The sequence below is a fragment of the Paramacrobiotus metropolitanus genome, unplaced genomic scaffold, assembly GCF_019649055.1.
Source record: "Paramacrobiotus metropolitanus isolate TYO unplaced genomic scaffold, Prichtersi_v1.0 Parri_scaffold0000068, whole genome shotgun sequence".
NCBI classification, from domain to species: domain Eukaryota; kingdom Metazoa; phylum Tardigrada; class Eutardigrada; order Parachela; family Macrobiotidae; genus Paramacrobiotus; species Paramacrobiotus metropolitanus.
The window spans coordinates 92408-114620 of record NW_026570288.1 but is presented as its reverse complement, the minus strand read 5'-3'; the positions used below and the strand labels follow the sequence as shown (position 1 = coordinate 114620).

General features: G+C 41.2%; 4 protein-coding genes across 5 annotated transcripts; 2 read left to right on the top strand and 2 right to left on the bottom strand.

Annotated features, from left to right (window-relative positions):
* The first annotated feature begins 2 nt into the window (after positions 1-2).
* LOC129594416 (uncharacterized) lies at positions 3-4922 on the top strand. Of its 2 annotated transcripts, XM_055491099.1 has the most exons (10): positions 3-113; positions 260-680; positions 834-953; positions 1308-1679; positions 2210-2347; positions 2931-3001; positions 3064-3267; positions 3330-3408; positions 3756-4000; positions 4366-4922. In XM_055491099.1, the coding sequence occupies exons 2-10, from the start codon at positions 459-461 to the stop codon at positions 4589-4591; spliced, it is 1677 nt and encodes a 558-aa protein (XP_055347074.1). In that variant the 5' UTR covers positions 3-113; positions 260-458; the 3' UTR covers positions 4592-4922. The 2 variants fall into 2 exon arrangements, with proteins under 2 accessions (XP_055347074.1, XP_055347073.1); XM_055491098.1 differs by lacking the exon at positions 3-113 and having other exon boundaries at positions 127-680.
* LOC129594417 (mitochondrial chaperone BCS1-like) lies at positions 4733-8439 on the bottom strand. The gene is made up of 5 exons (XM_055491100.1): positions 7763-8439; positions 6712-6848; positions 5980-6432; positions 5455-5575; positions 4733-5381 (listed from the first exon to the last, which is right to left on the bottom strand). Exons 1-5 carry the CDS (start codon positions 8224-8226, stop codon positions 5099-5101), a joined length of 1458 nt encoding a protein of 485 aa, XP_055347075.1. The 5' UTR covers positions 8227-8439; the 3' UTR covers positions 4733-5098.
* A 1268-nt stretch (positions 8440-9707) lies between these two features.
* Positions 9708-15168, bottom strand: LOC129594427 (neprilysin-11-like). The gene is made up of 11 exons (XM_055491115.1): positions 14596-15168; positions 14300-14434; positions 13644-13805; positions 13498-13578; positions 13029-13432; positions 12192-12680; positions 11455-11634; positions 11209-11377; positions 10582-10892; positions 10137-10238; positions 9708-10014 (listed from the first exon to the last, which is right to left on the bottom strand). The coding sequence occupies exons 1-11, from the start codon at positions 14663-14665 to the stop codon at positions 9838-9840; spliced, it is 2280 nt and encodes a 759-aa protein (XP_055347090.1). The 5' UTR covers positions 14666-15168; the 3' UTR covers positions 9708-9837.
* Positions 15169-18340: 3172 nt separating this feature from the next.
* On the top strand, positions 18341-22053 carry LOC129594512 (neprilysin-11-like). The gene is made up of 11 exons (XM_055491212.1): positions 18341-18705; positions 18781-18864; positions 18954-19115; positions 19177-19263; positions 19341-19744; positions 19798-20286; positions 20356-20535; positions 20610-20778; positions 20857-21167; positions 21266-21364; positions 21424-22053. Exons 1-11 carry the CDS (start codon positions 18627-18629, stop codon positions 21598-21600), a joined length of 2241 nt encoding a protein of 746 aa, XP_055347187.1. The 5' UTR covers positions 18341-18626; the 3' UTR covers positions 21601-22053.
* Positions 22054-22213: the final 160 nt, after the last annotated feature.

Here is a 22213-nt window from a genome sequence, read left to right as displayed (position 1 = left end):
CTCCAAAAGCAGCGCACTGATTGCGACCGCCCTGGGCGACTGTACGTTGATCTCTGCAGTACTTATTAAACAAGCACCTGCAGTGCTAACTGCAAGCTGCAACAGAAAAGAAGGTACAGTTAACAGTACTCGTCACTCGTGCAACTTTTCAAGTTGTTGAAATTTATACTGCAGTTTTTGATGTCGTTGTCAACGTAAAATTCAAATACTTATCGCTCCTTGTTAATTATCACGGTTTTATATTGCTCGATCATTCCAGAGTCGAGTGGTTGGTGCCAGTCACCGTGTTGAAACTGCATTCGAATGAATTTGCCACTGGAATCGACTGGTCCCTCTTGATTCTCCAACCCAACTGTTGGAACGTTGCAATGTGTTGGAACAATGTTTTGATCTGCTACTGCTAGATCCAGTTGCTCGTTGTAAGCAGTGCATAATCCTGCATTTCCGGCAGTTACGCGATGGATACCTTCCTGGACAAGTTGCTGGGTGCAAAATGCGGGGAGGCCAGCCCTGTTGCGCTGCTCGCAGCACAGATGGAAAGCGTCGATGAAGTGCTGCGCAACCATTGCGACGACGCAGCACATACCGAGCAGACTATCACGGGTAGCACAGTGCAGCTAGAATCCAATCCCGCAGCAGCTGAGGAGCATGGGGAAACGTTGAAGGGAACACCTATCCAGGTACAACGTGCATCACAATGGCACTGCTTTTAGAAAGCCCATAAGGGCTAAGGCATCATGTTATGATGATACGGGTAACATACAGGTCTTTACAGTGAGTTTATTATGTTTATAACTTTATACGGTGGAATAACGTACCTATTTGCAATGCAGGCGCTCCAGAAACTGAAAGAACCCATTTTAGACACGCACACGACTACCTTGTCTCAAGAATCTCCAGCAATCCCATATACAGCAGTGGAATCGCCAGAAATTGACGTGGAAGAACCCGAAGTAAGTCGCACACACGCAAACTGCGTTCTTCGTCAAGTTCTTTGCGTTCCTCCATTTTTATGTGATTCATGCGCTTTTTATCCTCAAACTGTTCGCTTAATGTTGTGATTTCTCCTCTGATAATTTTTAGTATATCCTTACCTGTCGCTCTTTAAATGGTACGCGTATGAAATTTGTACTAAGTTGCCTTTTTTTCATTTAAAATTGACTGATTTTTGCTGACTGGAAAGTTCTGTGCTTGACTGTTTCATTCCGCTCGTTGTTGTGTTTGTAATCTTGCAGATTTTTTGTCTTGTTTTCCTTCCGTTCATCATTTCCATGCAGTTTCGACGTTTGTATTGATGAATTTTGCAGAAAGCGCTCTCGGCCGTTCTCTCGGAATTCTGTTTCATCCCGCCTTCCTTTCTTCTGGACCCTTCCTTCCTGCGCAACCCCATGTTGCCAACCGTCACGCACTTCCCGGAATCTCCTTGCCAGTTGTCTTCCGAGCGTGCTGCCAGTCAGTCATCCACTTCCGATGCCCACCACGACGACTGCACCCCCACTTCCGGTGTGGACTGTCTGATTGAAGTGCAGAATCCCACCTGGGAGGCCGCGGTGGTCGGGAATCTCCTGACGGCACTGCACCGCATCCATGAGCAGAAAACGACGCAGACCATGCCGGAGACGTCGGTGATTGAGCAGTTTTCGCGGTCGTTCACGATGGGATTACCGGTGGCAGGAAAGGTGCGTTTGTGCGGAATTTACAGTAAAATGAATCAAAAAAATTTAATGGTATAGAAAATACCATTCTGGCTTCCGACTAACTGTGGTTTTTCACATTACTGCTTGCTTTTTGACTGTTCGTTTCCTGCTCGTCAAAGTTGTAGTGCGAAAATTTGTATTTTTTCGTTAAAATTTGTATTTAATTACTGTAAGTACATTGTGAATGTGACAGATTTTGAATTTGAACGATTGTGCGTTAATTTAATGCTTTGAAACTATTTGCTTATTGCTAAAAATTTTTTGAGTGTAAATTTTGTGTTTCCTCGTTAGCGAATAGAAAAATCTATCCGGAAAGTACAAGTATATGATTAATGTGGCAAATTGTTATCGTTATGAACTTATGGTGGTTAGCTTTGCTATTTTCATGCGGCAGTTAGACCTTGTACTACGAGATTTCACGCTGACTGCGGTTTGCCATATCGGAAGTAGGAATGCAGGTTGAAGCAATTAATTGCCCTTTCCAGTGTTTTCTTCACTGTATCCGTTTATAGCCTATCCTATCCAAGCTGCACATGGCGAACTGCGCGGACGCCTTCAGTAAAGCGGCGGATCTGATCAGCGCCAACAAGCCGGTGGAGGCCATTCCGCTCCTGGAGATTGTTACTAAATCCCAGCCGAACAACTGCGAGGTATGTATTTCGGTAGTTGAAACAACTGATAGACAATAGACTTTCAAAAATTAGTAACAATAGTGTTGATATTTAAAATGCCGCTAGATAGTTGAAAGGAATCCATGCATTGCCATTGCGTTTGGTAGTTTATATATTAGATTTTGCAGACATATACATAACAACTCAACGACGATTTAGAGATTTGAAAAATTGCTTCGGCTTTGCCACTTGCGTATCGATGTATGCATAAGTTATTTACAGTTAAAACGTGCACCATGAATTCGTGATTGTTGCGTAAGCAACGCGGTAAGAATAAAATTATATTAAATAAGTTTACAAAGTGGTAAAGCTTATTTAATCATCAACGCTTTTGTTATCGACTATCGAGACGACTGCCTAAAGTATGACCGAGCACGTCATCTGAATGTCACTACTCTACAACGGATACGTTATAAGCATAGTGCATTCACCATAGTTCTGAATAACTTTATTATACGCGTTATTGAATTTATTTCGTAAATGAAAGTTAAAGCTGATTCCCTAATGAGTCTTTGCAGAATGCAGTAATTCCAAGTTAATTACCAGAACGCTTTTCCGATAGGCCTGGATGCTCCTTGCGCTGGCCAGCTATTTCAGCCAGAACGACAGCAAAGCCATCTCCGTTTGCAAACGGTATGCTATATAAATCTTTCGTGGAATTTACGTATAATATGCTTGCGATAATTGTTTTGCAGGTATCTTGCTCACCAGGACGACCCTTCCGAATCTTCCAAAAATATGGTGCTGCTCTTGCTGGCAACGTGCCTGTCCAATGAAGGCGATCTGGCCGCCATGCACAGTGTGCTCTTCCAGTGGATGGTGGATTACTTCGCGCTATCCGATGCTATGGTCCAGGGATTTTTGCAGTCCGATGAGAATTCCGCTGATGGCTGCGATGTGTTAGTTTGGTGCTGTTTCCCGTCAGCACAAATCTTCCTGAAATATATATTTGATTTTTTAGGGAGAGAGATGTTGCCGGATTATTGACCGATATCTGCCAGGAATTTCTTCCGCAAATGCCGGCCGATGGCACATTACGCGTAAGTTTGACTTCTAATTATTTGATATAGCATTTATACCCGTTATACATGTGCATACAAGCCGATATTTTTCGTAATTTTTTAAACTAATTTTACTAAAGTTTTATACTTTATCGCGCAGTTCTGGAGTATAACCGGTAATATTAGGATTTGGTCCATATGAGACGTGCGGTTACAGTAATTTTCTACTTCGCCATTTTTATATTCATTTAGCACAAACGAATATTGTTAATTAATTTGTCTATATTATTTTAAGGTTCAGCGCTGGCCCAAACGTTTTGTTAATTTTTGGTCGAATAAAAATAAAAATGCGTGTTTTTCAAGCTGTAAGTTGTTTTCGGTTGTAGTGGGCGTTGGCCATTTTGGAATTCAGCCAGGGCCGGTATGCCGCCGCCGGTCAGCACTTTGAGCACATTATCCGACAGAGCCCGACGAGTCCCTCGGTACTGAATCAGATCAGTGCCTGTCTGCACAATCTCCGCCAGTTCGACACCGCCCTGGAAGTTCAGGATCAGGTTTTGATCATGAGCCCCGATTTTCCCCGCGCAGTATACAATAAAGCCTTAACGCTGACGGCCAAGGATGAATTAATGTACGTACTTACTGCTTGATTATTTTCAATCAATCAATTTCAGCTTTAACTCTTTAAGTATACAGTCCAGCACACCCATGTTTTTGTAGTAAATTGCGTAGTGTAGTGATCATGTTGACTATAATACAAAATCGCCATTATAATCGCTTTACTCTCTGGTTCATATTGCATTCATTTAACCAGTTTAATTTTTTTTATTGTTTTATTATTATGCGTTAAAGCATGTCGAAGCCCAAGATTTTCCTCACGAGCCTGAGTACTCTGGAATAAACATAAAATAAATGGCATCTTCTACATGGTTTTCCATATTGCTTATTTTTTTTCTATATAATCTGATCAGCGAAATTTTTGTCTTGTATCTGCAGGACAGCGTTGAAGTTGATCCAGGGCGCGCTGGTCTTCCAGCAGACACGCAAAGTGGAACCGCCCGATCAGTTCTGGTATTTGGCCGCGCGCATCGCCCCCAAATTACCAGCGATGAAACCGGCACTGCACAGCTTACGCGTTCGCCTCATGTCGGCTATTTTGGCGCGGGATCTGAATCTCTACGGAAAACTTTTGGATGACTTGATGGACCATTCGTCATCGTAAAATGATCACTGTCGTTCTTCCTTTTATATGCTGTTCTTTTTTAATCTCACTTGTTTAACTGTTGGTGCATTTACGTTCCGGTGGTGGTAAATTATATTTTGTGAATTTTTGTCTATCAAAATTAGCAGACTTTTTAGAAAATCACGTGTAGCATTTTATTTGATAAAAACTTTTTTAATGCCACAGGAATAACCATTTGGTTTTTCTAAGAAACAAAACCCAAATAAAGTAACAAACTATACATGAAAGTACTATGTATCGGGGAAGTTAATCAAGCTTTGGCAAAAGCGTTGAGTGGCAAAAAAAGGCGAAAATATATGTCCGAGAAAGCAGCATAAAAACGATAAAAGGCACTACTACGGATATGAGCGCTTCGCTAATGTGGTAATTCTCAGAGATACATCACCGAATCAAAGGGTATAAAATTCCAACAGATCCAGAATTCAGTAAACACTCATTTTTATCGCAGATTCTTTATCCTGACTATCACCAAATTTGCCAGTTTTCTCAGAGATTGTGCCGCCTCGGTCCGGCGTTGGCTTTCAACAAGAGGTGGAAATCATCGCGAATATGTTTGGGATCGTGTTTATGCCGCAGGAACAGTCCCTGCACCTGCGCCAACGTGATTTCCGGGTTGAGTTTGTATGCTTCTTCCGCGAAACTCTCCGCTTCGGCACTGCCCACTTCCGGATAAAAGCGGGCATACATTTTCTCCAATTGGTAGCGGCTGGCATAACCGATCTCGGTCTGGAAGTCCACACGACCAGGACGTACCAAAGCGGCATCCAGTCTGTAACGCATCGAAGTTTAATAAAATATATGTCGTTCAAAATTTGCTGCATGGAGTGTGAAAATGTTCCTACCTGTCAATGTAGTTCGTGGTCATAATGAGAATGCGGCCTTCGCCGGAAACCACTCCGTCCAAAGCGTTGAGGAACCCGCTAAAGGTCAGCGCGTTGACGCCTTTATGAGCCACGGTTCCATCTAGAAAATAAAAAAAGTTAATAAAAAGATTAAGGAAATCCCAGATAATATTAACCGCAAAATTTGTAGCGCTACAATTATCTGCAAAATGTTAAGTAATCAAAAAAACTGCCTGCATAATTTTTTTACTACAGTTGTCTGCTAAATTTTACGAAGTATCAGGTATCAAGGGTCAACGAATAACCAGCAAAAACATAAAATTACTTATAGTGCATATACTCGTATAATACATAATTCAATAATTAGCACTAGCACTGCATCAACGTTGATATCGCGGTTTAAATAAATAATTCAATCTCGAAACTACAAGCGTAAGAAAGTCGACACATAGCTTTAAATTAAAAAGAATTCTCGAATGACAATCAGTAGTAAATTAAGTAGATGTACAAATAAAATTAACTTACCGCTAGCTTCCACACCGGCGTCGGCAACACTCTTCTCCTCGCGATTAACAAACGCCGCATCGACATCTTCCAGCAGCAAAATGCACCCGTTCGGCGCATTGGTCAGCAGTTGGTTGAAGGTATCGTCCGTCAGATACCGGTCACTCAGATTCAGAATCCCGATGTCCATGTTGTAATGCCCGGCCAGCGCGGTGATGAAGCTGGTCTTCCCGGTGCCGGGGGGTCCGTACAGCAAATAACCGCGGTGGTAGGGAATACCGCGGTCCAAGTACCACTTGGCATGTTTGAAGAATTCATCCAGATCCTCCATGATACTCTCGGCGACGCCCTTCTCCAGGACGACGGATTCCAACGGACGCTTGTAGCGCGGCGTGTTGTTGCTGTACCACGAGCCGCCGGATGGGTAATAGATCTGCGTTTTGCCTTCATCCTTGGCCTTACTGTATTTGTGCGCTATAATGACAACGATACATGTCAGCATAAAAAGTAATTTTATTCCATTTATTATTGTATTATACTATTAACTCGTATTTATTCTAATTAATTTTGGAAATTGCGGCACTAGAGATATACAAATACAAACAATGTACGAATTGTACATACTTTATATTTATTTCAAGACCAAAATAATTAATTAAAAATGCTACTAAAATTGTATAATTGTTTGTAAAAAATAATATGCAACAAATTTGTAAGAAAACAGTTTAAGGAACAATGCGTTAGCGCGTTTACCTTCGTTCAGGATATCTTTGTAGATGGACGTGTCCCGACTATTGACGGTCAGCGTAATGCATTCGAAAGAGCGCATCCCGGTCAAACGATCTCCGGGCGTTTTGGTACGACTGACTTGGACCCATTGATTATTAAACCTGCAAATTCAGAAATTGTTATACTCATACAATTAATAACTGCAAATGATAGTAGATTTTAAATACTGTTAGGTATTTAATTGATCAATCCGTGCACAAATTACCCGCTGGCGCAAAGTGTAATCACGGAAACACAAAACAAAACAAAAAACACAAAACGAATCTCATAATACGTAAATAACGTCTAAATGTAAAAAGCGGCAGATAACATTGACCACCAAAAGATTTGATATTATTCAGCAAATTAAGTTCATCTGTCAACGTTTACAATAAGCGCCATGTGCTTTTATCAATAATCAAAGTACAACGATTGTAATTATTAACAGTAGTTCTACTATAATTATATAGTTACGTGAAGCACAATGACTCACACTGTGCTGATGTCATTTTGCCGGCCGGCACTTTTGTACTCTGATTTAAACCATTAACGTCGTCTGTTTTATTACAAATCATTATTTTTGATATAATTTTAGCAGGCGGGCACTTTCATACACTGATTTAAGTCGCTTATATTCATTAAAAAATTAAAAAATTTCATATGACGCATTAAAAATATTAAAGTAAAAAAATACCAGAAAACGTTTAAAAAAATAAAAAAATGTCAATAAATTCGGTATAGAGCCCCCAAACAGTATACTGTACTGCCGTATACGGCATACTGTACGGCACAACAGTACGTAACCGTAGTGAAATTTGGTACTGTAACGAAAGTGCCGTACGTAACCGTAAGCCAAAAACACGGTTTTACAATGGGCTTGCCGTATACGGTACTGCCGTATACGGTATACCGTACGGTCAATCCAGTTATTTCTGCCGTAACCGTACCGTAGCCGTAGGAGCCGTACGCGGAAACCGTACGTAGCCGTACAAAAATTTGTTACTGTTTGGGGGCTCTAAATTTCGGTAACACTCACCGGAAGAAATGGACGCCTTCATTGGGGATAAAATCAAAATTCACTCCGCACTCATGCCCATAATTATTGTGCGACGTCGTGGTGTTGACACTGATATGGAACTGATTCTCCATCTCCAGGGAGAAGATCCACTGCAGCACCCAGTTGAAACTCTGATCCGTGCTGGGGATCTGCAGGGAGCTAGTCATGTAGCTCGTGTAGAAACTCCGACAGATCGTCCAGATCTGCTGCAGACACGCCAACCCCGCCCCCACCCCCATGATCCCGAACGTCGCCCCGAAGTACGGGTTCTGCGCCAGGAAGTTCATGTAATCCGCGATGGACACATTCCAGATCAGTTTCTGCACCAGCGCCACAAACACCCCGCCGACGACGACCAGGATGCGGATGGCGATGTAGGGATCATTCCCGAGGTACTTGATGAACTCCGCCATCATGTGGCGCGCCGGACCCGACGCCACCATGGTTTCCAGAGGAGAGAAAAATGTCGCTGATAAAAATTTAATAGTAGGAAAATAAAAAGAGCGAAGCAACTCGATGCTCGAGTGAATAATACGATAGAAAAAGGATGAACGGCGTTTATAAAGAGATCGGTCTACTGTAGCCGATGCTACTGCTAGCTTCAGGTTTAAACACGAAATATTCGGTGCCGGCTTAACTGTACTGTACAAAGTGGATTTATCAGATTTAGCCTTTTTCACAACAAATCAATACAGATGCTGTCATTCCTCTGATATCATCGACCGGCAGTCAGTCGGTAGTGTGCCAACCAGCTGGATGGAACGTGTTCTCTCCAACTCGTACGGCTCTCTTCAACTTTCGCTTGTAGCCGGCCGGCTTAGTCATGCATTTTATACGGCGCTTTATGACTCATGGCGAAAGTACAAACAGTTCAAAACCGCACAATTTGCTCTTGGAAGCCGCGGATTACTCACCCCGCCTTTTAGAATCGTACATTCAATATTAATAAAAAAACAAATGGAAACATGTCAGCTGATATGCTTCATTATATTTATTTATCTATATATCTATCGAAATGATAAAACTGATGCAATAATCATTATATATAATAATTATCGCACATCGGCTACATCTTTACGATTTCGCGGTGATGTCTCAAAAATGCCGATGAGTTTATCAATGCAAACCTCCGGTGTGCTGCAGCATAAGTAATTATGCTAATTTTAGTAAATAATACACCCAACAGCAGCGAAATATTCATCATTGCAAATGATAACAAGAACAATTACAGTATCACGAATATAATAATAATTATTGGTGCGATGTACAGTATTTTATCTATGTCAATGATATTGCTGCGGCAGCATTAAAAACGCTTTTTAACTTGACCACCTTGTTGCCGGCCACTACCTGCGGATTAATTAGAAAATAGTTATTCCATTAATTTAAATTTAAAAGGCTTTCGTTTACTACTTGCGACATACCACTGTTTGATAAATATCAATACCAATACTTCAGTAGAACTCATCTCATTACTAAGACCGTTAATCCCATGATGTGTCATAAGTTAATAATAAGAAGTGTTAATGAAGGAGCAGTTGCATGCGGATAATGATGGAACATAGATAAAATTAATATTATTATAGCTGGTGTTCAGTACTACCAGTACGCACACGCATTAAGACCATAATAATTCTTTTATCAGACAAATGCGCGTCCATGTGATTAATTGTTTGAAATAATGCAAGAGTAATGGAAATTATTAAAAGTTTAAACCTTGATATCGATCTGGCTGCAGTCTGCTAACTTGTAAGTAGTTTCGTACTAAGATATTACAGTATATGCATATAGTATCTGTAAAACTTTAATTTCACATACATACGTAAACGCAGTTACGGATACAATTACGATATTATTAGCTACTAATATTATGAGCAATTCCCTCATAAAATACAACGCACGATATTAATGCTTTTTTGTTTTTTTAATTGAACGTCTCGTACAATACATACTAGGCACGTATTGTGATCATGATCATGAGTGGACAACATCAACATGTACAACAAACCAGTAAACATAACCATTAACTCACATTTATATTAAACATTGAATAATTACCAGACAACTTGCTTGACTGCGGGATTCATTCTAGCATTTTCAGTACAGTTAAATGTTTGAGCGAATTCCGGCATATTGGACACCGCTCCGTTCACCCGGAATCGATTAGGAGAATGCTCTTCCGTTAATAAATCTACGCGTTCACTTTCTATCCTCTCTTTATTGCACCACACCTGCAAACCAGTTATTTCATAAAATACATTTTCAAAAACCCTCTGCGATGCAGTAAGCCAAGCAACGTGCTCATCATCACAATCAGATAATATAAAGTATATGTTATAATTTCAGTACTAACCTGGCCAAACGAAAGAAAAAATAACTGTAGTGGTGTATAGTCCACCAGTCCAGGTAGAACAGGTTCTGGTTTGGATAACCGCTGTAGGTATCGCGTATATCCCTGCAAAGATGGATAATGAATCACTTAAGAGCGTACCCAGATTTTCGCATAATTTTCGTAATAAATTTGCTGAATATTGAATTAATTTTTTTCTCTAGTAGGCAGTAACGTGCAAGCACAGACACACTGTGACTAACACATGCCATGTTAATTTTTTTCCAATCAGTTAAATCTTTAATTTTGCGTTTGCTGCACCGTTGAGTTACCGATAGGCCCTACATTTAAACGGTTCGCAGCGAAGATCACGTATTAAACTTCGTATAGTTACTGTATCACATATTCTGTTTTATCACATAAATTTTACTACGTCAATAAACGAGCAGCACGGTGTATTTGAAAGTACCTTAAAGGACGCCCTTAATCCTCCGTTATCCGCAATATTCTCTCCGAGTGTCAATTGCCCGTTGACCTTTCCGGCTGGCAGCGTATAATTATTATATTGTTCAATCATTCCCTTCTTCCTGTCTTCATACAGCACCGCGGTAGTGTTGGTCCACCATACGCGCCGGAAACCCTGATCATCGTACTTAGCACCGGTATCGTCGAACCCATGGGTTGTCTCGTGCCCGATGATAGACCCGATGGCTCCGTAATTCAGATACTGCGGACTCTTGGAGTCATAGAACGGCAGCTGCAATATGGCGGCTAACATTGCTGCAGCCAAATTGTACAATTTATCGGCTACGTCACACACGTATATAATTTCTGTTTATTTGTTGAAATTACATATACACATCCGATATCTTTACTGAGAACTTAATGTGCACAATAAATGTATTACGCATATGCACGTAATAAATATGCATAAATCATTTATGCATATTTATTACGTTTATGATAAATGTAATACTTTATGTAAACAGATATTAGTGCATATGTATGTATGTAACGTGTAATCATTTTTCTGTCTATCTTATTGGCATATTACACATATAAACTATGTTTGTATAATATGAAGTACGGTACATACTGAGAAGATTATTATTGTGTGAGTAGAACGCATTGACTTCCGTTATATCCATGGTATCTTCGATGGGATTGTAGCGGATATTGGGCCTTGACCATCGCTTCATCACACGCACCACCGCGTTCTTGATGCTCTTGGTAATCGTCTCCATATATGTCGGCTGAATCGTGACCTTCAATTATTATTGTTCCTTTAGACAGTCCGCCATATCCATCATATTGAATCGATTAATGTGTCCTTACGACTTACGTATTGGTACTCCTCATCGATCGCGGAGGTATTGGTGAGAAAGATATCAGGATACCCGACGACGTTGATGATGGCGTTCAGCTTGACCATCGCCTTCTGGTAGGTGGCATTGTCCATCCAGTCTGCGCCGTCCAGCAGTTCTCGAAAGCCAACTTGTATATCGTTCACCATCATGGTGGCCTATATATACGAGTACAAGACATTGGAAAAAACTTCAGCACGTCGTTTTTAATGGCATTTCGTACCGCTAGTAATAATTTCTTCACTAAAAGACTGGAAAATTACAATATTTTTAATAATGTTGTTTTCACGTGCCAGAAAAGACCGTTATTAAGTCCCAGAATATGCGATTATCGTTATCGACAAATTTATTTTTATCGTGAACTACAAATTTTCGTTTTCAAACCGCGTAGTACCATTAAAATGCAGGGTAATTCACATAACACCCCTCTTGCGAGAAAAGGCGTTTGAAATCATTAAATTTTTATGAGTACCTACAGATACTTCAAACACATATATATCTTTTCGTTAATTATTCTGATTCTGTCCGTACAAAAAAGATTAGACATTAAGCAAACACACAAACAAACAAATCATCAGAGAAAGTCTACCGAAATCTTTCTTATATGTAGTTTTTTTTTCGCATTAAGACACAGTGTAGCACGACGAGTTATATTTGAATTATAAGCCCATACAATATTGCCACATCAGGGTTTTGTTCAAAATGAAATACTGACCTTTGACTTCATTCCACTGGGCACCGAATCCCTCACATACATCGCTCCCATACACAACGGCATCGTCTGTGTGACAATACTCAGACACCGCTCGCCCACCGGCGGATCCCGTTTGGCCTTCCGGCCCGTAATCCGCTGACTGTACTCCGCCAGCGCGTACCGGTATTCCTTGGGTAAATAAATAGGCATACCGGATACCAGTTGCCAACCGATGTAGTTAGCTAAGCGCCGTTTTCCCTCCTCCCCCTGGCTTTCAAATTCCGCCAGCCGGGCATCGATGACCGGCAGGAATCGCAGATTGGGCACCACCACCGTGGTGTTGTCCGTAATGGCACTGGACAGATTGGCGGCGCTGTAATATTCGCGGACGTAGTTGGTCAGGTTGCGTAAAATACTGGAGTTGAACTGGTAGCGGTCTTGTAGTTGGGATAAGGTCATACGGTTCAGGTATATGCTGTCGTCGGCATTTTCTACGGCGGTTAATTTGGCCTGTAAAACACATTAGCTAAGGTCTTCTTAAAAATTATAATAAATAAGCGCGCTTGTATTTTCTGACAAGGAAAAATTTTTATACATATAATTATCTCAGTTTTATGTATGTATATTGAATATTATATTAAGAGAAATTTTTATTAAGGAACCGTATTATTAAAACTATCTTGTATTGTAATATATTTACATTTATTCATAACAATTGAAAAAAGATTCCATTTATGATAAGCTTTTATTATACAAATAATAATTTTTAAAAAGGCGGACAGTGAAAAACTTGTCCATGGGATAGACCATCGCGCCGTTGGGTATAATGATTCAAAAATACATTGTTTATTTCTTTACCATGCCAAAAGATCTCTCAATCTCCACAATTTCCGTTATGTTAGGCGAGAAAGTATTCACATCCACCGTGCTGTTCAAATCCCGCAACAACAACGAAGTCATGTTCATCAGAAAGGTCAAATAGCTCTCGGTATACAGTTTGCCGGTAACTTCGTTGGTCAGCACATCGATGGCGGCATACGTCGAAGGGGAATTAATTTGTATGACATTCGTCAAGGGATTTTCCACATCTGCGGCCACGGTGACGGCGAAGAAGGGCTCATTGCCCACGAAGAAGTTCTTCACCAGTGTGTCGAAGATATCAAAACGCGATGCATCCCAGTTGGATTCCAGCAGCGGCCATCCGCTGACAAACTCCTGCAGGATGTCCAACAACGGTTGCGCGCGCAATTTCTCAATTTCCGCTAGCAACGCAGAAGGTGTTTATTTTGTGGGAATTTAATCATCTCGATTGTGTATAAACGTGTACCTTCGTTGCTGCACTGCCGGAAAAGAGTTTTGGCCTTAACTTCCGAGGGGAACATGTGACCCTTCATGGATCTTAAAATTTCTATTAAAATGGGAATACAAATGGAAAATTTCCGTATTTCATGCAGAAAGACTGGGAAGGCTTACGTTGTCCGACTTTCTTCATCTTTTGCGTCAAGAAGTAGAAGTCGCTGATTTCGCTTTCGTTATCGGGGATCTCGTGCGTGCTCACCCATTTGCCGCATGCATACTCGAAAAAGTCATCGCAGGGATCAGCGGAACTGTTGATCCGGATGAGAAATTTATCAGCTAAAAATTACATTCATTTGGAATATAAAATATATGCATTCTACTACAGTACACTGTTATGTACAGATACAGTACCGGTTATTCTTTTTATCGACCCTCAGCCGGTCCCACATCAGAATCACACATTGTGTATTTTCTTGTACGTTTTACACTATCTGTATTCTTTTTAAAATTATTAATCCAAGATATAGATTTTCCATTTCGTTTAATTTTGTAAACCAATGATTAACCAAAATCAGTTTGATACATATTGCAATTTTCATATACAGTAATTTGTTTTAAACACAGCGGATAACGTCATGTTCTATTACTTCTATATGTACGTAATGATCTTGGATCTTTGCTTTGTATTCAGCTTGCAGATTTAGTTACGTATCATTTTAGTTACAAAACAACTAACCATTACCGGGAAAATTGAAATCCAGAGATCAACAAGGCAACCTTCATACATGATTAAGCAAACCTCTAATTAGGCAGTGCACGACTTGGCTTACCGGTTTTTTGGCACGATGCCGTTGTGCAAATGGTTTTTGCTGTGTCATTGGAAGCGGAAGCGTTGACCACATCCTGTATCACCGGTTGTGAGCTAATCAACGGTGCACTGTCCAGATAATTATCAACAGCAATCTCTGTAAAAATAATTCATGTACGTTTCCTGCGAATATTATAATACCAATAAGAAAAATTACGATTACAGCTTGTCATAATAAAATCCGCTAAAATGTGATTTATGAAGCATTATAGCATATATAAGTCATATTCGTTTATATATTACATTTATGTGGCTGACCTTTCTGTGCTTTGGCAGCGGATAATATCACCGGCAAAAATGAGTAAAAACAGCAATACGTGATCCACATTTTCCGTTCCTTTAAGAAAAATTATTCAACAAACACCACTAGCGCAAGAGGAACTGGAATATCAATGGCATCGCGTGCGTATATACGCAGCGCCGGATAATGACAGCGCTGTATCAGCAATGCCACAAGGTGAACAGCGCAATAAATCTCCCAGTCATTGTACGCGCGGGTTACATGCAGTTGGCAGGTCTCACATAATTATAACAATGCATGGACAAATGATGGTGGAAAAAGTGAAAGTCTCTCTCTCTCGCGTTGTTTGGCGAGCAGGAAGCGATTGTTATTTCTGGGCTGACTGATGACGAGGTGACCTGTTTTTCTATCGCACCACGGTGCCGGTTGCCGAGTCAAACACACACAGCATACAGGTAGTGGAGAAAAGGCTGATGTAACACTCCAACAAACACTCGTCTGCAGCGGAACAACAATACTAAGCGCTTGCTGAAGTCAAACTGCAGGAAACTGGAAACAGCATTGGCACGGTGGATCACGAAAAAGCCGACAACGATGGAGCGCTTATAACAGGTTAACCGAGATATGTTTAATGTCGTGTGCATATATACCGGTTTCCATCCGCATATTGCTGTAACTGGTCAACCGGAAGATTGAGATAATTATTATGTAAAATATTCAAAAATTTAAGAAAAGCTACGATTATTCGTACGTGCTGCTGTTATTAATGTCCGTTCGGTGAAAAATCGAATAGTTGTTACGGAAAACGACACCATCGAGAGATTGCTGGATAGTAATAATTTTCTGCATGATAAAGGTGCGCGTAATTTTTTATGCATGGTTACATTCTGGAGAAGTATCATTAAGCATCGCTTTGATGGATCAGTAGCGGTTACCTATGTCATTCATTTACAACACCAGCTGGAGTAAAATTTGTACGAGTATTAGAGGCTATCCGCTGTTTCCATGCTCTCGTAAATTACATGCCCAATAATACACACAGACAATAACAGGGGCATATGCGCGGAGAATGTGAACTCCATGCTTGACAAATGTTCGATGTACGCCAATAATACACGTAAAATTTTTAAATTTTTGTTTGCAGATGTTGCAGTATCCAGTAAAATATAATATATTATATAGGTCTGAAGTTTGAGTCGTTTATGCGATTATATATACAATAATAATAATTTGGCAGCCTTTATGCCCTTGCCCTCAATATTAACAATAAATTAATGGATAGATTATGAATTTATTATATTTTGATTTATCATTCATCGTACGTACCATGAAAATTATGAGTGAATAGTTGTTTATACATTTTCTAGACATTTTTATAAGGAAAGAGAACTTAATCGTAATTATAATTTTCGAATTTTTGTTAGATAGTTTGCTGCGTTGGTAGCTCTATTGCATGATCGCAGCCATGCTAATTTCGAAGTATCGAGTAAAGCTAACGAAAACTACCTGCACGATCCGTCAACTGATCATTAGAAAAGTAGCTGTCTTATCGCAAATTTCGTTACTAAAATAACGGGCGTATGACTCTGTTGCATTGTTGCTGTTGTGAGTGTCTGCTGCCTCGAATTGGGATTCTTCCCTGAATGTGTGCGGACGTTAAACCATTAAACTTAAACTTAAACTCGCCAGGTATAGTGCAAACGCGGGACATTGCCGTCTTTTCGGTGTAAAGCTTGTCCATAATAGTAAAGGTTATAATACAGATCGATGGTGTTATCATAACACGAATTTTTATTATACGGGTATGATCCTACTTCTCGGTATGAATCTCACATTTTTTTGCCGAGTAATAACGCTAGAGAAGTTATTATTCTTACCAGTTTTCAGAAATCTTTTTATGATCTCCTGTTTCCACCAGCGCAATGAGATGAACTGACAACCGCAGCGACGGATTTCAGCCGATACATGCGCAACGATGGTGCATACATCCGGCATGCAGTTTTCCTAGTCTTGGCTGTCCCCTATATAAGCCATTCGCAGCGTGATGCTGAGTTTGTAGTTGGAATTTCTTCGGTTTGATAGAGTTTGCGTTTGGTTAGTCGATTTTTTTAGTTCTGATCCGTCGTGCTTTGTAGTTTGTGGTAACGGTTAGGACCAGTGCGTGACCTTTTGCCAACATGATCTCCATTCAATCGGTAAGTGCACTTGATTTGTAAACCGCACATGCGGTTCTTAGTTTTTGGCTATTGGGCTAAGATTTTATGCTGAGTCGGTTTTGCAAACGATAATCAGGACGATGATGTTTTTGTTGAATTCCTTGAACTGTAGATTTATCGTCGCTCGAAAAAATCTCAGTGTAGTTTATTTGATATCGAATGAATGCACACGGCTTGACTGCTGTATCTGACTGTCTTTAATTTTGCAGTTCTTGCTCCTTGTTTTGGCGGTCATCGTGATGGCTGTGACCACGGCGGACGCATGGTACGGACGGGGATTCGGCGGCTTCTACGGTGGACGCTGGGGTGGTCCGTTCGGCGGTGGTTGGGGCTATGGCGGCTATGGAGGACCTTTCGGATACGGCGGGCCGTACGGTGGACCCTTCGGCGGTCCGGGACCGTGGTGGAAGTAAAGGTCGCACTTGACTAAACGCGTTGTCAATATTTGTGGTGTTTTGCGGGCTAATTTGAAGTCGATGACTGTTTGGAGAATCTGGAGTTCAGCAATTTCCTATTGTGCTCCATTTTGCTGTCTGTCTGTATATGATTTCGTGCAATTTCTGTCTGTATTTAATCAAATACAGTAGCTGCAATTAAAAATTCATTTGTGTCGTGAACGTCTTGTTGCTCACGTAAATTAAAATGTCTTACAACGATAGTCACTCCGGTAAACTGTATGGCTTTCTAAGTATGAAAGTGCGTTGGTATTATACAGAAAAACACGAGATTTTCAGTGTACATCCAAAAACTTAAAAAAATTATTCAAAGAATCGCTGTAGTGATAAACATCGGCAAAGAATTAAAGATAGTTGTTACTCCGTATAGCCAGTTCGTCACGCTTTGATCAGCGGATGTGTAAATCACTTGCTTTCTCTAGATCTCGGTCTGTACAAGTAATTCAACCGGTTGTTAAAAATTTGAGATTAATACCATACAGATTGCGGCTCATGGACGTAGTGTACGAGTTATGTAGTAACCCGTATGCATGGTCATAATCATGACATAATTAAGTGCATTAGTCGGGTCACCAAAGTTTTGGGCACTTATGGATGGGGTACGAAGGGAGTTTCGCTGGTCACGCGTAAAAGTACGGAAATACGGTCATTTCCCTTTTCTGCAAGCACGCTTACTATTTGGCACAATAAAAATGAATGAAGTGGGACTAAGCTGCTCGTGTCGTAAATAAATTAATTATAAAAAAACGCGTTTTCATGCATGAATGAAAGTGCAACCAGAAAATGCCTAGCGGAATCCAGTGACTGACATAATGAATATTTTTACGAGTACCCGTCAGCCGAAGGCAACCTCCTGTCAGCAGGATATGACGTGATTTGACTTATTATCCAGTTAATTACTGATTATTTACTTATGTATAATTGTATATCCTCAGCCCCTTCCTCGTGTCTTATCAATTTAGCGATAATAATCAAGCAGTTCCCATTGTCGCACTTAATTGATCGTCTCTCAAAACAAAACGCTACGGGCGGAAATAAGAGCATAAAACCGGTGTGGTGCGAGAGGGAACCGGTATTTTCGTAGCGGTGAACGTATTAATTTCAACAAACTCTACAACTGCAGTTTGTAGAATACCGTTGCTACAGCTGTTGTTGCGAAAGCCTTCGACTTGTCGTAAACGAGGCAGAAATCACTATAAGCGCAGCTATTTAATCCGTCAATTTTACTGCTGTTCTATGTTAACGGAGTAATTATGTTTTTTTAAATAACCGAAGTTGAAATGTTTGGTTGACAGAACTAGTGGCCTGCTAATTTCATCTGATGCTGCAGCAAACATTCGCATCCGGCGGACACAAACATTCGTCCTTTATGCCACAATGTCTTCAGTATTATTTGCAGGTTTCTTGTTTATCGGCAGTTTATCATCCTCATCGTGCGCCATACTAAAGCACAAAGGTACGGAAAAATTTTCATTTTTTGAAAGATCTTTTTACGGGTTAAATCTGGAATCTTGTGCATAATTTTTAACAGGGTTTATTAGCTCAGAGTTCAACGCCAAAGGTAACAGGCCTGCGGAGCCAAAGATTTGTGAGACACCAACATGCCAGAAAGTCGGTAAGCAAATCTCCAAATTAGTGACCACTTGCACATCGTAATATTACTTCGTTAGTTCACTTATAGTAGTCGGTTTAAAATTCTTATAGCAAGATTCACCAAGCAAAGTATGAACGCTTCGGCGGACCCCTGCGAAGATTTCTATGAGTATGCGTGTGGAGGCTGGAGAGCTAACCATCAGATTCTGGATAACGAAACCGACATCCACAACTTCCACTACCTAGAACTACAGACCAAGAACATTGGACAAGGTAAAATGTTCTTCGTATCATGTCGCGAAATAGGTTGTTAAACAAAAATGCATCCCTGCAGAAATGCTGCGGAGACCTGTAAACGATAGTTCATCCTATATCTCCGAGGTCATACTTAAAAAGTTCTTCAACCAGTGCAGCGATGATGGTAGGTCTTGGTCCTCGGAGAATTTTTCCAATTTTGGATTATAACGTGGTGATGTTTTGAGGTTGAAAATCTTTTAGCAACGATCAATGCATTGCGTGCCAAACCGTTGTTAGAGCTGCTGGATCACGCCATTGCCGGATGGCCCATCATAACGCCCAACTGGAATTCCTCCAAGTTCTACATACATACAGCTATGCGAAGCACCTTCCTCACGCGAACTGAACCGTTCTTCCAGATCAACATCAAGCCAGACGTGGAGAACCCCAAAGTAAATCTTCTTGAATTCGCACCACCGGCTACTTTCGCCGGTGTGGACATTCTATCCGATGAGGTCACGGGCAAGCTGTACACGGAAAGCTTCTTGACGCTGGTCACGAACATTACGGCCTTATTGCTGAACGACACCAATTCTCCAGCCAGCGTCGATGATTTTTCGGCTAATATCACCGATCTGATTGACATGGAACGCCAATTCGGCATGGTAAAGCTAGAAACCTTTTTTTCAATTGGTCGATTTCAGTTTGAGTATTTCAGGCACAACTGTCAGCAACGGAAGCAAATAATGACGACATCTACCTAAACAAAATGACCCTGGGCGAATTTGAAACGCGCTATAACTTCAACTCTTCTGTTTTTCGTAACACAACGCACCGTCTGCGCTTACTCTTTGACAACGCTAAATTGGGTTATTTAATCCATTACGGCACGAAGATTGTTCTGCCCAACTTGACATTTTTTCCTAAACTCGACCAGAAACTGGTGGAATTTGAGCAGCAGGGCGAAGAGGGAACACGCCGTCTGGCGACGTACATTGGTTGGCAGATTATTAACGGGTTCACGGATTATCTCAACAAAGATTACCGCGACGCGATGTTAGCGCATACGCAGCGTATTAGCGGACGCGTGCAGAAGCGGGATCCCTCCGCCGGGGAACGCTGCTGGGATACCGCCAAGGGACTGATGCCATTGGCGGTCGGGGCGCTGTACGTACGCGATGTTGTCCAGAAAAGCGTCAAGCCCAAGGTCACTAAAACTACGCCTTTGGCACTAACACCCGCATGACGGTTGTTTAAAATTGAGTTCTCGTAACAGGCGACGCAAATGGTCAAGGATATTCAAGAAGGCTACCGACATATGTTAGCTAATGAACGCTGGATGGATAATACTACGCGTGACGCGGCGTTAAAGAAGCTCGCAGCGATGATTAATGTCGTCGCGTACCCGAGCATTTACGAGAAAAACATCAGTCTTGTTGATGCTGAATATGCCGACGTAAGTACCATCCAATGGTGAACCGAATACCATTGCGATGTTCACCAACAGGCAACAAGTGTATCTGCTTGCAGATTAAACCTCAACCAACATTTGTGAAAACCGTCATGGAGATTCTAAAGAACTACGCAGTACGAGAAATGAAGCGTCTGCCCAAACCCAATCAACGGTACGATCCGATTCGCGATACGGATGATGTCACGGAGGTTAATGCCTTCTACAATCCTAACCTGAACGGTTTAAGTAGGTGCGACATTCGTCTACTACGTAAACAGTTTTAATTAAAATAATTCTTTTTTCTGACCACTACGAATTTTGCAGTGATCGACGCAGCCATCCTACAAAGTCCGTTCTATTTGCCAGATAATCTCAAGTGTATGAACTACGGAGGAATCGGCTCGGTGATCGGCCACGAGACTACGCATGGATTCGACAATCAGGGTGCCAAGTACGACGATCAGGGCGTACGACGGGTGTGGTGGACGGATGTCACACAGGCGGCTTATAACGAAAAAATCAAGGGGATACAATGGCAGTACGGGAATTATACGACAGAGACCGGCCGAGTGAATGGCGAGCTGACGCTGACGGAGAATATCGCCGACAACGGCGGCATGAGGGCAGCATATGAGGTGGGGTTTTTGGGGAAAGCGTTTTTTCCTTTTTTTTATGGCAGAACTAGATACAGCGTGCGTTCATAAAACCGAAATTCCATTTATTGTTTTTAAAGGGTTACCAGCATTATTCGCGTCGAAGTAACCCGGAACCGGCACTTCCTGGCTTGGAAAATTTCGGCCCAGACCAGCTTTTCTTTTTGTCCAATGCACAGGTAGGTCTTACGGACCAGTGAGAATAGCCTTACGATTTTCCAAGTGTTTGGTTTTCCAGATATGGTGTGAAAAAGTGCGCATCGAAACCCAAAGGGTTAGCATATTGACTGATGAGCATTCGCCCAACAGGTGGAGAGTCAACGGCATGGTGTCCAACATGCCCGAGTTCGCTCAAGCATTTAACTGTTCTGCTGATGCCAAAATGAATCCAAAGTCAAAACATGTGGTGTGGTAGAACTAGTACAGTACTTTATAGGAGGTTTGGTGTGGGTTAGATAACGATATATCTGTCTGCTCCATGAGTTAAAAACAAGTAAGCAATGAAAAAATCATCTTCTACGGGTACTTCTTTATCGTCATTCTTGTAAGTACTTGGGCTCGCTCGTATAAGTGGTGTAGACTGTCTAAGAGGCAACGTTTTGTTCGATGTACGAGTACTTAAGGTATACACAGCAATATTATGCCGTACGTAAGCGCCTCCAGTACAGTATGTACCAGAAACCGGAACCGCTGTTGCTGATTTTGCTCGCTACTTTCCCTGACAGCTGGTTTTGACATTTGCACAGGTTTTTAATTGCAGAAAAGCGCAGTAAATTTTCACGATGAATTTCTGTTACTAAGAGAGATGATGATATGTTCTTTGTTTTTTGTAAAAATGTGGATTCTGGAATAGTACGTCGACCTTCTGTTACGTGAGAAAGAAATTTAAAACCGATAAATATTTCAAACTGATACATATGCAAATGTTCAATACAAACAAATGATTCGCGCTTTTACGGATTGTCCGGGGCCTATAACATAAACCACCGGCAAGTGCCGGCAGCCACCGATCCGACGGCGATGACGTG